A 12,729-nucleotide genomic window follows, 5' to 3' on the forward strand; every position below is an offset into this window, starting at 1 on the left:
CCACACTATATAATTAGCATTCTAATAATCTTAGGTATTAATATTTGGTTAAGCATTATAATAACACAAACATAACAAATAAAATAGTGTTAGGTTTGGTTAAGCATTATAATAACACAAACATAACAAATAAAATAGTGTTAGGTTTGGTTAAGCATTATAATAACACAAACATAACAAATGAAATAGCGTTAGGTTTGGTTAAGCATTATAATAACACAAACATAACAAATAAAATAGTGTTAGGTTTGGTTAAGCATTATAATAACACAAACATAACAAATAAAATAGTGTTAGGTTTGGTTAAGCATTATAATAACACAAACATAACAAATAAAATAGTGTTAGGTTTGGTTAAGCATTATAATAACACAAACATAACAAATGAAATAGCGTTAGGTTTGGTTAAGCATTATAATTTATAATTAACACAAACATAACAAATATTAATTTATTTATTTAATAAGGTGCACACCACAGCTGACAATTTTGCCTCGTTATACAAAATTTAATTACATGTTGCGGTGAAATGCCAACCAATTAATTGTATGCACACAGCATAGTTGAGGGAAAAAAAAATTATTAAAAATTACATTATTTAGCACAATTCATAGATCAAGTAAAATAATTTCCTAAAATACATGTCATAAAATAAGTTGAATCTAATTAATCATAGTACAGATAAATATCACATCAATATAGCTAAGTACAGTACATTAAATCACTTAAAATATAGTTAAATCAATAAATACCTACATAACATTCAATCACATAAAATACAATTCGTTACATTCCATCACAGTATAACAATAAATTATGTCTAACAATTAGTAAAGTATCTAAGAAACTATGGCAGTCAAAGATTAAATTATCAACAATTCATTCAAACAATTCATAGATCAAGTAAAATATGTTTTGTTTTTAAATACAAGTCAAAAAGTAAATTGGATCTAAATTATAGCACAGCTGATAAATATATCAATATAGCTACAATACATTAAATCACATAAAATACAGTAAAATCAATAAATACCTACATTACATTCAATCACATAAGATACAATTCATTACATTTTATCACAGTATAATAATAAATTATGTCCAATAAACATTAAAGTATCTCAGAACTATGGAAGTTAAAGATTAAAATATCATAGAACTTGTAGATTAGACTTGTGCACGGTTTTGACCTGATTTTTAAATTTACCCAGTTTTGGATCAAATACGTCAAGTTCTGTGTTTGGCTTACGCGAAGTCAAATCATTATACAAGCGACACATACGGACCATGGGATTATAGAAAGAAGTATTATTTTTTAAAACATTTATGCAGAAGAGAGAATGAATGAAAAGTGTTAGGTTTGGTTAAGCATTATAATTAACACAAACATAACAAATAAAATAGTGTTAGGTTTGGTTAAGCATTATAATAACACAAACATAACAAATAAAATAGTGTTAGGTTTGGTTAAGCATTATAATAACACAAACATAACAAATAAAATAGTGTTAGGTTTGGTTAAGCATTATAATAACACAAACATAACAAATAAAATAGTGTTAGGTTTGGTTAAGCATTATAATAACACAAACATAACAAATAAAATAGTGTTAGGTTTGGTTAAGCATTATAATAACACAAACATAACAAATAAAATAGCAAAGTCAAGGCCAACACTTTTTCTTCAGTGGTATAACGTCTTCCTTTAGGTTTTTTCAGAGCTTGTTTATATTGTATTCCAGTAAAAAAAATTCCAGCTTCTGACATTTTTGCTTTATGACTATTTGACTTTATGAAATGCCTGACCAGCAACTAATTTTTCGGCATTGGCAAGACGTGATTTAAAACTTCTCTCTTTAGACATAGTTTTCTTAAACTTTAATTTTTTCTGTTCAATTTGGGACCTTTTATATTTTTCTACTAAGTATTCATCCCAATGTAATGTACCTATAAAGAAAATAAAAACTTTATTAAAGATATTTTTTTACAAATGAAATCAGTACATTTGAGAGACAAGTCATGTTGTGTCTAAATTTCTGCTTTACTTTATAATACCAAGTTACAGAGTTACTTTAGAATAAACCCATCCAGCACAGTTAATGTAGATTAATACAAATGTTGAACATATAATCCCCCAAATTGGATGTATCTTAGGACCAATTTATCACTCACTAGATATTTTAAATGAGATTTTAAGTATCTTATATTTTGATATGATACCATAATTAACACCCCATTACATAATTGCTTCTGCCGATTTAGGTAAAAAGAGCAGTATAAAAAAATATTTATTATTATACCTTTATCTAAAATTTGCTGATATAATGGGACATCATTATCTTCATTTGCCCTTGTCTCACAAGGCCACATCCTTGGCTGAGAATAGTTATGTTCCATGTAAACTGCTGTACTCGCAGAATGAAATATACCTGTAATTATAAAAGTAGTAAAGTCAAAATTACAAAAGATAAAATTACAGAATGTATCATTTTATTTATTTTTTTACAATAAACTTGCAGTTGAGCTTTTTTGAAATGAAAACTGGTTGAAGAAACTAAAGAATAGTGGTAGAGCATTGACTGGTGCTCATCAAGCTAGTTAGTCTACCACTGAGGACTCTGTTACTAAAAGCTTAGTAGCGTTTTACCAGTAGAAATAAGAACCAGTTCCCTAACTAAAAATAGTGTGGTATAAATCCTGTATATTATATATAATAATCCTACCTAAGATAATGATTAATTTGATAAATAAAGTATTAACTATGGGTAATATTCAAACTCACCACTCAAGTAGATTGATGGAACAGATAAATGGAGTAATCGGTGACCTGAAACTTTGTGCTCAGGCTTGAAATGGTAATCACAGACTCTCTTGTTTCTATAGATCATGTCACGCTCAAGATCTTTTAGTCGTTCACCAACAATTGAAATCCAGTTAGCAAACAACTCGTTCTCTTGTAGGGTGAGGGAAACGATGCATATATGCTCCTGTAAATACATAAAAAACAACCTTTACAATACAGAAATACGCAATAAATGTCACGTGTTCTCCATATTTATTTTTATATTGTAAGTATATTTAAATAATAAATATACTTATAATTAAATATATATAATACTCAAATATTTAAAATTTTTGTAAAATAGTGATACATAATATAAGGGCAAACAAAGATGTTCTGCGGCCATGACCGAAACAAACAATAAGGGATACGTGCTGGTAGCATCAGTTCAATATAAATAAGTAATTTTGAAGAAAACTTACCCATTTCACTATGTACATCCAAAAACACAATACACCTTCCTCAAGCCATTTTAAAACTTATTAACAACAAACTCAAGAATAATTCAAATTTCAGAAAATAAACGGATTATCCTGCGACCTGTCATATCTCGCATTGGACAGGGTTGCCTTTTTCCAAAATTAAAAGTCACTAGCAAAACTAACAAAATCAAAAACGAAAAAAAAAAATTGTTGAGCACATCGTTTCTTTCAGAATCAGTATCAAATTGACCAGTATGGCTGATTTGATACTTTCTACTATTTTCAAAACGCAGCTAAACGTACCCTGAATTTGTTTATCCCCGAAACGTTCCCCTAAATTCCCTAGTTTAAGAGACAACGTTCCTAGAACGGCAACACTGGTTCTGACACTTATGAGAGAAAACGTTTCATTTTCCGCTGTATAAAGCACTTAAAAATCGTTTCATCACATATATTATATATTTATAAAAGCAATTGAATTTTGTTCTAAATAAAATGATTTTAGTTATTTTTATAGCCATTCTATTCTTTTTGCATAAAAATTTTACGTTCTGCCATCTTCTGAGGAAAAAGTTAATTAAATAGTGCTGCCGGACAGCCAATAGATGTCGCTAGTTTCTTTGTATAATGTACCATACTCTAAGTTTCACCCCCCTGCAGTGCAATGACCACAGATAACCGGAGAAATCGGGCGCGCAACAATCACGACTTGCAATTAATTAGCATAACCATAACACGTCATTGGCGGCACTTTTAAGTTTTTATAAGTATGACGTTGCAATGATGAACTGGTTGGGGATATTTATTTTGGAACTTCCTACACGAGACCAGTTGTTTTTTTTCGTTAAACCTTCAATAAATTATAATATATTTTGACGTGTTATGTACTTAACAATGTTTAATAATGCAATTTACTTCGTTATATTTCTACTGAGTCATGCTATAATATTTTTGCCAAGGACTCAAGGAAGTCCTTGCAAACTACTTTATAGTTATTTCACATACATTTCAGTTTTAATGGCGTGTACTTTACTGAAATACATAACTAAAAGCTCTTACACCGATGAATCATCAATGTGCTCGATAATATGTATGAAGTGTTCATATCCTTATCATTTCATCTAGATATAATAATTTATAGATATAACCACACATTGTGAGTCACTTGTTTAAAAATTAAAAATAATAATAATTTATCCCTCCCCACCTACGTTGGTTATTTTGGTATGACGATGATAATGTACACTAGATTACGGAAAAACGAGTCTAAAATTAATTTATTTATGCATAAGTCTCTACCCGTTTGTGTATTTATTAAATTGAAGCGGCAAGATAATGAAAAATAGAGTAGGTACGTGTGCTTGGGCATTGTTTTGTAATTAATTTAGGGCTGATTTTTCAATCCTTAGTTAAAACTTATTCGTCGAATAATGTATAAAACTACCATTTTAAAAACGTATTCTAATTGCCCGTATTTGACAGTTTACGTGACATTTTAATATTATCGAGTAATACTTTATTCATTATTGGACGGATAAGTTTTATCCAAGCATTGAAAAATCGGCCCTTAGTAATTATAGGTATTCTACGGAAAAATAAAAAAGCATTAGAAATAGAGCAACGAAAATTTAGTAAATTGCGACGCTATCAAATGCACATTTCCTTGAATACGTTTTCTAATTTTGATCGAACCCACATCCTCTGGGATGGAAATCGTGTCGTAAGAAACAGTTGTTTAAGATCGATATCACCGTGTACCAATTTAAAACCAATATTATACACTATATTATCTACTTTTTAAAACCGATCTGACATACCGGGGAGGATGCGTGTAACAATAAACGAGTAACAAAAATAATAATAGTAAAAAAAAACACGCTTTTTATAGAAAACCGAACTAAAAAATAGAAAATTTTATCAAATTAGTGTATTGTCATCGGTCCTCAATAAATCTACAAAGTTTGAACGAAATCTGGCCGTTTAAAGTGGGTCAAAATCGTGCCCAAAGAAGTCGGTTACAAACAAACAAACATACAGGTGAAGCTACTATAAAGCGTGTAATAAACAAATTTCCGAAACTGAAACAACGATTTGCGCAGATACACGTAAAAGTAATATTTAATTATTGGTTTATATAATTCTTAAGTCAAAAGATAATAAACATGAAACAATTTATAACGCTGAGTTCTGCGAAACCTGCGATATTTAATATAATGAAAACCAGTTATACTATCATTATAGAATCGGTATTTTTGTTATAAATTGGACAGCTACATTTGCAAGTCATTTTTAAATGGCACAGACTTAGTTAAACTAATCGTTTACAAAAGTTTGTTACTAACACTGGATATTATAGAACCTTATTATTATTATTGCGTGTCATGGTAATAAATTTATGATTGATCAAAAACATCACCGCGAATTTTAAATCTATCTTCACACACCAGCACGGCAATAAAAAATGAAAATAAACAAATACTATAAAAAAGTACAGACGCTAACAAATAAACTTCGTACAACAAATAAAGCGCTTACTTGAACAAACGTATTACGTACTTCGTGACGACTACAACACCCATTTTATTGAGGACAACGAAACACCACACCGACCCTCTAAACAAAAGCAGGGGCAACTGATGGAAGCCCGTATAATCCCAAGTTTATATGAATCCATATGGAATTAGAATTTCAGTTGGTAAACGTCGACCGACATTTCAAGAACATATCTTATGCCCAAAGACACTGCGAGAAGCGATCTTAATACATAAATCATGTATGAATGACGCTGATAGCGACGCAACTCATTGAATTTTAATATGACATGGTTTGAGGAACTGTTATGCTGTTTAGCATCTGGACCGATTTGTGGGGAGTTAATAATATGATATATCAGTGCACCGAAATACGGAGTGCCGAGTGACCCATTGACACGACTCGCTATTCCAGAAACTTGAAAGCGGATCAATCGTTCTAGATCGCAGACCGCTGTCAGTCTTAAGTATTTTTACTGAACTATTATTTCAGTAAACATATTTTTTTCAGTAAAGATTAAGGGTAATTTAAATCTTGGCTTAACCTATTTAAAAATGTAAAGTTAGACTTATCTTGAAGTAAATTGTAAATACTCTTCGCAACCTAGTACATATTAAAATTAGGCGCAAAAACAAAAGCTCCTAATTTAAAACATACAAAAATAAAGTCTGATCATTTCCCAAACGAATACATAAATTCACACCGGAATAATTTTGGAATTAATTTAGATAAATCGATATAAACTGGTATAATTTTCTCAGGACAGACTGAAATTACCATACATTTATATGAACCGAGATTGAATGGAATCACCATGTCTTATCGTGACGAAGTGTTCGTGACAACTCTCATTATATTACAATGCATGCTCTGCATCTAATGTGTTAAAAATAAACAATTTAGAAGTAACGGAATATTTATTATGTATAGGATATATGGGTCAATTTTCCATACCCCTTGACCACCGAGCGGCCCGATCGGGCCACGACACAATAGATTTTCTATAGTGTCTGTGATTCCGGGGAATGGGGAATGGTTTGATTTTAGAAACCGAAAAAGGTTTAAAACATTAGGTACATAGATAAATAAGTCAATTGTTGTTACTCTTCCTATTTATAGAAGAACTATTGGTGACAAAAGCATCTTTATCTTTGAGATATTTGTAGCAGGTACTCTACTAGCGCGAGTTAGTTCAAGCTGTCATCATAAATAGCAATTTAAATGATCTAAATATGGACCGTGTGATGTCCCAGTCACAACCGAGGCTAAAAGTTTTGTGTTTATACAACGCATCCGGACGTCATTTCCCGACCGAAGAAACGACAGTATGCAACTTTAATATAAAGTTGAGTACACAATCTTTATTTAATTCATTTTAATTCATATCATATTTTATACACTGATATTCTTCAAATCAAACATGACTACAATTTTATCATGCAGATTTTGGATGATTATTTCGAATGATACTGATATAGGTAATTTACTGCATTGATTTATAGTTATCAATTATAATAATTTTAAAAACTAAAAAATATAAGTTGCAGCCTTACGTGCTTCCTTCTCGACCAGTGAAACTGCCTTCAGGACTGGACTCGTCGGAATACTCGAAACTTGCGTTATCCACCATCCTTGATCACAATGCAGAAGATCACATTTCCACTGTTTACACTTATGCCTTCACTATCGCTCGGTTCAGATAAAGTACGTGTACATTTCTTACATGATAAGAAATTGACTTTATAAGACGCTTTCACACTTCATTATGAGGTCAAATGATAACACGTTAACGTTCATCAATGAATGTGCGTATGCTTAGAACCATTGATGTATCGACACATCCCGAGTTTCCACTCACACTTTGTGAATTTACGGTAAATAAACCGAAGCAGAGTGGACTTATATTACATCACTCCTGATAGTTAGGCCAATTCATCAGCATTTTAATTGAGCACACAATTTCATAGCCATGTCGAAATTTGGTCCAAATGAATACACACTCGTACACACGGTTCACACGACCGCCGTCTTTTCGCTGGAATGAAAGTAAACGCGCTCTTTCTAAATATTTGTATTAGAAACCGGTTTCTATTAATATTAAAACACAAACACCGGCGGACACCGACGTTCGCTACGCGCACGAGAGCACAACTGTTCACATAATGTGTATAGACATATTGATTGTATATCGAATGAGCCGTAATTTATCGCTACGGCCGATAAGATAGCGTTTCCTAGGCGAGCCGTCGCGAATTAAACGTATTCGCGGTTTCAACCGACGCGACAATAAAAGCGAGATACAGCTGACCTCCGGAAAGGAGTTCGTCGAACTTGGACCGCATGAGCGGCTTTAGCGGCGCGTACTGAATCTGCGTTGAACTTGAAGTTTAATTGATCGAAAACAATAAGCGAGTGAGTGAGAGCCCCGACGCGGACGAGACACCTGAGACCACCATTCACCTCGCAACCACGCCGCGCACCACGCCGCGCCAACGGTACTACTTGATTGCTAAACGTCAACAGACTGCAATTTGCAATCGGCACATGCAGATATTATGTTTGTAATGAAGTAAAGAGCGATCGTTTATAAATACCCTGTACGGTCAGACGATAACACGGACTCGAGAACATATCGTCTATAATAATAATAATAGTACTTGCATAATCGCAGGTAATTACGATCAATTGTTTTATGCAAGTCCGATTGGTGACAATTATATCATAGAAAATAATAACAACGACAGTGAATCGCTGCGTTTTACAATCCACATTAAATATGCAAACATATAATAAAATATAGTCGAGGTCATTACTCTCTTTATTGATGTACAACTATTATTTATTTTTAAAGTGCTGTGTTAGCAAGTCAAAATAAAGATTGGAAAAGCAAAAAGTGGGAACGTATTTTTTGCTGTCGGTACTGGTATGAATTGAGGGCAAACCGGGAACATCAACATTATCTACGTTGATTGGACAAATGGGCACAACTCACGCTCGAACCGCACACCACACGTGACAAGGTACTACGTGTTTCTTGACTGCGTAATTAATACTTCAATCATCATCATATTGCATGAATTTTCATTGAGCCACAAAACTGATACTGATATTTGAATACTTCACTACACTACTTTAATACAACAAAAAGGACAAAAATAAAGTACGAGCGAGCGAAGCGAAAGCGCCATGAATTAGCGGAAGCCATAAAAGACACAAATTGTATCAATTTTCCATGCTCATCTTGGGATTTACAGTTTACACTATTAAAACTAGAAACTCGAGTATAATTCACATTAACGCGACGACTAAACACATTTCTCTCGTTTTTATAGGCCTATAACCTTACCGCTGAATAATAAGGGTACGCGCAGACAGAGAGCGTTCTGCGTTCCGCGTTCTGCGTTCTGCGTTCCGCGTTCTTTGTAATGTGAAGGATCTATAGCGCCGGCGCACACAGAACGCAGTTAGACCGCGGCGGTCATTCGGAACGCTTGCGTTCTCGCGTTCTCTGTACAGAATTACAAAGAACTCGCGTTCTCGCTATGGCTGGTCCGTCTTCTCCAATTGGTATCTTGTTTTTCTATTTCAGATTTTACATAGTCATGTAACTCATTGAAGCTATTTATTGACATTAGAAAATAAATATAAAATCTCTCTTCATCTTGAAGCAGCTCAGGGATAAGAATACTAAATTCTCCCATATCATCTCGTTTCGTGTTGATAGGGTGTACCCAACATTTTCTACTTTTTTTTGACTCCTCTACCTCGTGTGTTCATAAGTTTTGAGACGAACTTTGTAGTTAAAAAATAAGATAAAATATCATTGGCTGATATTTATTTCTTTTTCCAATTTTGAATTTGGAATGTTTAATTTTAATTCCTTTGAGTTTCAAATTAATTTCTTTCAATTTTCTCGTGATGGAGGGAACTAAAGAATTACGTGCGACCGTGATTTCGCTGTTTAGGCGGGGAAAAAACCAATGGAGATTTTCCGTGAGGTGAAAATTTTTGGTGTGAGCCGTAACTTCGTGTATTACACTATCAAACGATACAAGGAGACTAATTCTTTGCAAGATCGCCAAAGAAGTGGCCGGCCACGCTCTGTGAGGACGCCTGCGAACATCAAAATCATCAGAGAGCGACTTCGCCGAAATCCATGTCGCACTCAGAAAAAACTCGCACTGCAGACTGATATTTCGCGCGTATCAATCAATAGAATACTGAAATATGATCTTAAGGTAAAGGCGTACAGCCGTAGGAAAATTCACTTTTTAAACGACCGCCTTCGTAAATTGCGACGCGAACGTTGTCCAATACTGCTTAGGAGACACGATGCGAGGAAGATACTCTTTACTGATGAGAAAATCTTTACTGTCGAAGAAAAGTTCAACCGACAAAACAATAAAGTGTATGCCAAAAGTAGCAAGGACGTCCCACCTTGAGCACGGAATGTCTTGCGTACTCATCATCCGGCTAGTGTGATGGTAGGGAGTTTCGTATGAAGGTGTCACTCAGCTGCTTCTGCCAACAAGGTGTCAAGGTGAAAGCCAAGAATTATCAAAGTGATATTTTAGAGGCTGTTGTGAAACCCCTGTCTTATACTTTATTTTACAACAAGGATTGGGTTTTCCAGCAAGACTCAGCGCCATCTCATAAGGCAAAAACCACCCAAGCTTGGTTGAAGGAGAATGTGCCGGCCTTCATTGCGGCTAACGAATGGCCCTCCTCCAGCCCCGAACTCAACCCGCTGGATTATTCTTTATGGACTGAATTAGAGCTCAGGGCCTGCCGAAAGTCCCACCGAAACTTGGAGTCACTGAAGCGAGCTCTTGTCAGAGAGGCAAAGCGAATTCCATTGGAAAAGATTCGTGCCGCTATAGATGACTGGCCTAATCGTCTGAGGGCCTGTATAAAAAATAAGGGTGGACATTTTGAGTGATAATGAAAGTTTATTGTTTGTTATTACTCGCTTAATATGTTGTATAAATTTTAGAATTATAAGTTAAATATTATAAAAGATATGCAACTTTTATTTCGTCTCAAAACTTATGAACACACGAGGTAGACTCCACAAAAGCAAGGCTTCATCTTCGGAAGATGAACTTTCGAGAGACATGTTTCACGTGCGGAGAGTCGCGAAATAGAACGCAAATATCTTGAACGTGCTCCTGTGTGCGCTAGAACGCAGAACGCAGAACTGACGAACGCAGAACGCAGAACGCGGAACGCAGAACGCTCTATGTCTGCGCGTAGCCTAAGATGAGCATTATCATATTTTGCTCCAATATAAATGATCAACATACCTACCTACTGTGCGCTGACGTCAATCGCTAGGGACAGATATCTTGATTCGTTCGCGCAATTCTAGCCCTTAGTGTTCCGACGATAAGATTGTATAACCGTTAAAAGCCGTTAAAAATAGTTTATCTAATAATCTATCGAACAAAGATTACACCGCGCACCGTTTAAATAATAACAACATCGAGCATATGCTATAACGTGTTATAACTGCGGCAAATATTCTGTGGAAGCGTGTAAAAATTCGACTGCGCAAATATTGTTTCAGTGCGCTGCGGTAGAACGGGACACCTTGGTAGATTTTTATGTTGGTAAATAGTAAATACGCACGTCAAGGTTAATTCGTACATAAAGAGAGAGTTTTATTTTTATTTGTACAAAATCACATAAACACGCAATCAAAAGATGGGTGCAATGAGGAAGAAACAAGAAGATCACATTCTGGAGATGGTTTCACATATCATATGTGTGGATCGCCAAAAGGCGAGAAGATGTCAATTTTCCAAGTCAGAAAAAACTCGCCCAAAAATATTTTTCACTGAAGCCATGTATAGTGCTTCGGAAAGACTTTTTTCAACGGTTTTGTATTGTAAATTTTAATTATTAGATGAGTAAACATTCATTAAATAAATAAGTCTTTTATTACCAAGGCGAGATATTCGTATTCGTATTCGTATTCGCCGAATAGTAGGTTTGATATTCGTATTCGTATTCGTAAAAGTAGTATTCGTTGCATCACTACTAATAAGTAATAACTAAGTGTAAATATACCTATAGAAAATAGATGGAAGGTCGAATGGTATTAAAATTAAAATTACATTTGGATTATAAAAATAACCACGAACATTGAATGAAGTAAATTAAATTCAGAAAAATAACAATAGACGTCTCTATTATAAAATTATAAATACAAAGCCTGTTTTATAAAATAATTCTACATTTTTACTTCAACAACAAACGAAACAGCAAATTTTGAAAGAATTCAAACCGTACAGTTTAAAACTATTTGATAAATAGTTATTCAAGAGTAACATGAACCAGATCTTTTATACTTTAGCAAAAACGTAACTGATTCAAATTAGTTTATCATGATTTACGGGCAAAGCTAACCAAGCAATATAATATACAGCACCATGGAACAACCTGCAGATATAATTACTTATTATTTATTGCTCGAATACTGTTTTTCTTTGTGAAACTAACATTATAATATATAATGCCAAGAACCTTCTAGATTAATGTAAGTGAGAACACGCACCTCGCATTTATTCCGGGAAGAATTTGAGTAATAATAAACAAGTTACTATGGAAAAAAACTACGTTAACATTCTAATCATCACAAACATCACGATAATATGGGTCCAAATCCTCGTAAATTTTATTATTATTTGTTTATTTATTCACTTTACGTTTCTTTTACTATACTATATAAATTTAACTGAATAACGATGTGTAACAAATGGACATTTCAACACATTTTAAAGATGTGTAACAAATGACAGGATAGGTACTTGCCCCTGTAGCCCTGTGGGAAGCTATCTCATTGTATCAAACAAAAACAATATTTAATTAAATAATTAATACAGATTCAGTAATCTGTAACTGCACGGATGTCTTTAAAAAAAATTTTTAAAA

At 33.6% G+C, this 12,729-nt stretch overlaps 2 protein-coding genes and 1 pseudogene across 5 annotated transcripts in view; 1 reads left to right on the forward strand and 2 right to left on the reverse strand.

The window, feature by feature from the left end:
- LOC149900221 (uncharacterized) overlaps positions 1 to 12,729 on the reverse strand; it is a 51,361-nt gene that overhangs the window by 16,873 nt on the left and 21,759 nt on the right. Inside the window, exon 2 of one of the 4 annotated variants that reach the window (XM_090113307.1) lies at positions 7,350 to 7,831. The exons of the other annotated variants lie outside the window; for them this stretch is intronic. Coding sequence (XP_089969433.1) covers positions 7,350 to 7,426 — 77 coding nt within the window. The 5' untranslated portion in view covers positions 7,427 to 7,831. The remainder of the gene's footprint in view (positions 1 to 7,349; positions 7,832 to 12,729) is intronic. 4 annotated transcript variants of the gene reach the window in all.
- Positions 1,520 to 3,912, reverse strand: LOC149900223 (uncharacterized). The gene is made up of 4 exons (XM_090113122.1): positions 3,265 to 3,912; positions 2,783 to 2,987; positions 2,301 to 2,429; positions 1,520 to 1,947 (listed from the first exon to the last, which is right to left on the reverse strand). The coding sequence occupies exons 1-4, from the start codon at positions 3,280 to 3,282 to the stop codon at positions 1,781 to 1,783; spliced, it is 519 nt and encodes a 172-aa protein (XP_089969248.1). The 5' UTR covers positions 3,283 to 3,912; the 3' UTR covers positions 1,520 to 1,780.
- Positions 9,564 to 10,855, forward strand: LOC149900224 (histone-lysine N-methyltransferase SETMAR-like; annotated as a pseudogene).

Source organism: Colias eurytheme, chromosome 19 (assembly GCF_061535395.1).
Source record: "Colias eurytheme isolate Ceu_HAF_F1 chromosome 19, ilColEury1 Martin Lab GWU primary, whole genome shotgun sequence".
NCBI lineage: Eukaryota > Metazoa > Arthropoda > Insecta > Lepidoptera > Pieridae > Colias > Colias eurytheme.

Excerpts from the sequence above, each read along its gene's own strand:
- LOC149900223 (XM_090113122.1), bottom strand. Across the intron at positions 2,430-2,782 it reads TCCATCAATCTACTTGAGTG|GTATATTTCATTCTGCGAGT; the intron begins GTGAGTTTGAAT and ends TTATAATTACAG. Across the intron at positions 1,948-2,300 it reads TCAGCAAATTTTAGATAAAG|GTACATTACATTGGGATGAA; the intron begins GTATAATAATAA and ends TTTTCTTTATAG.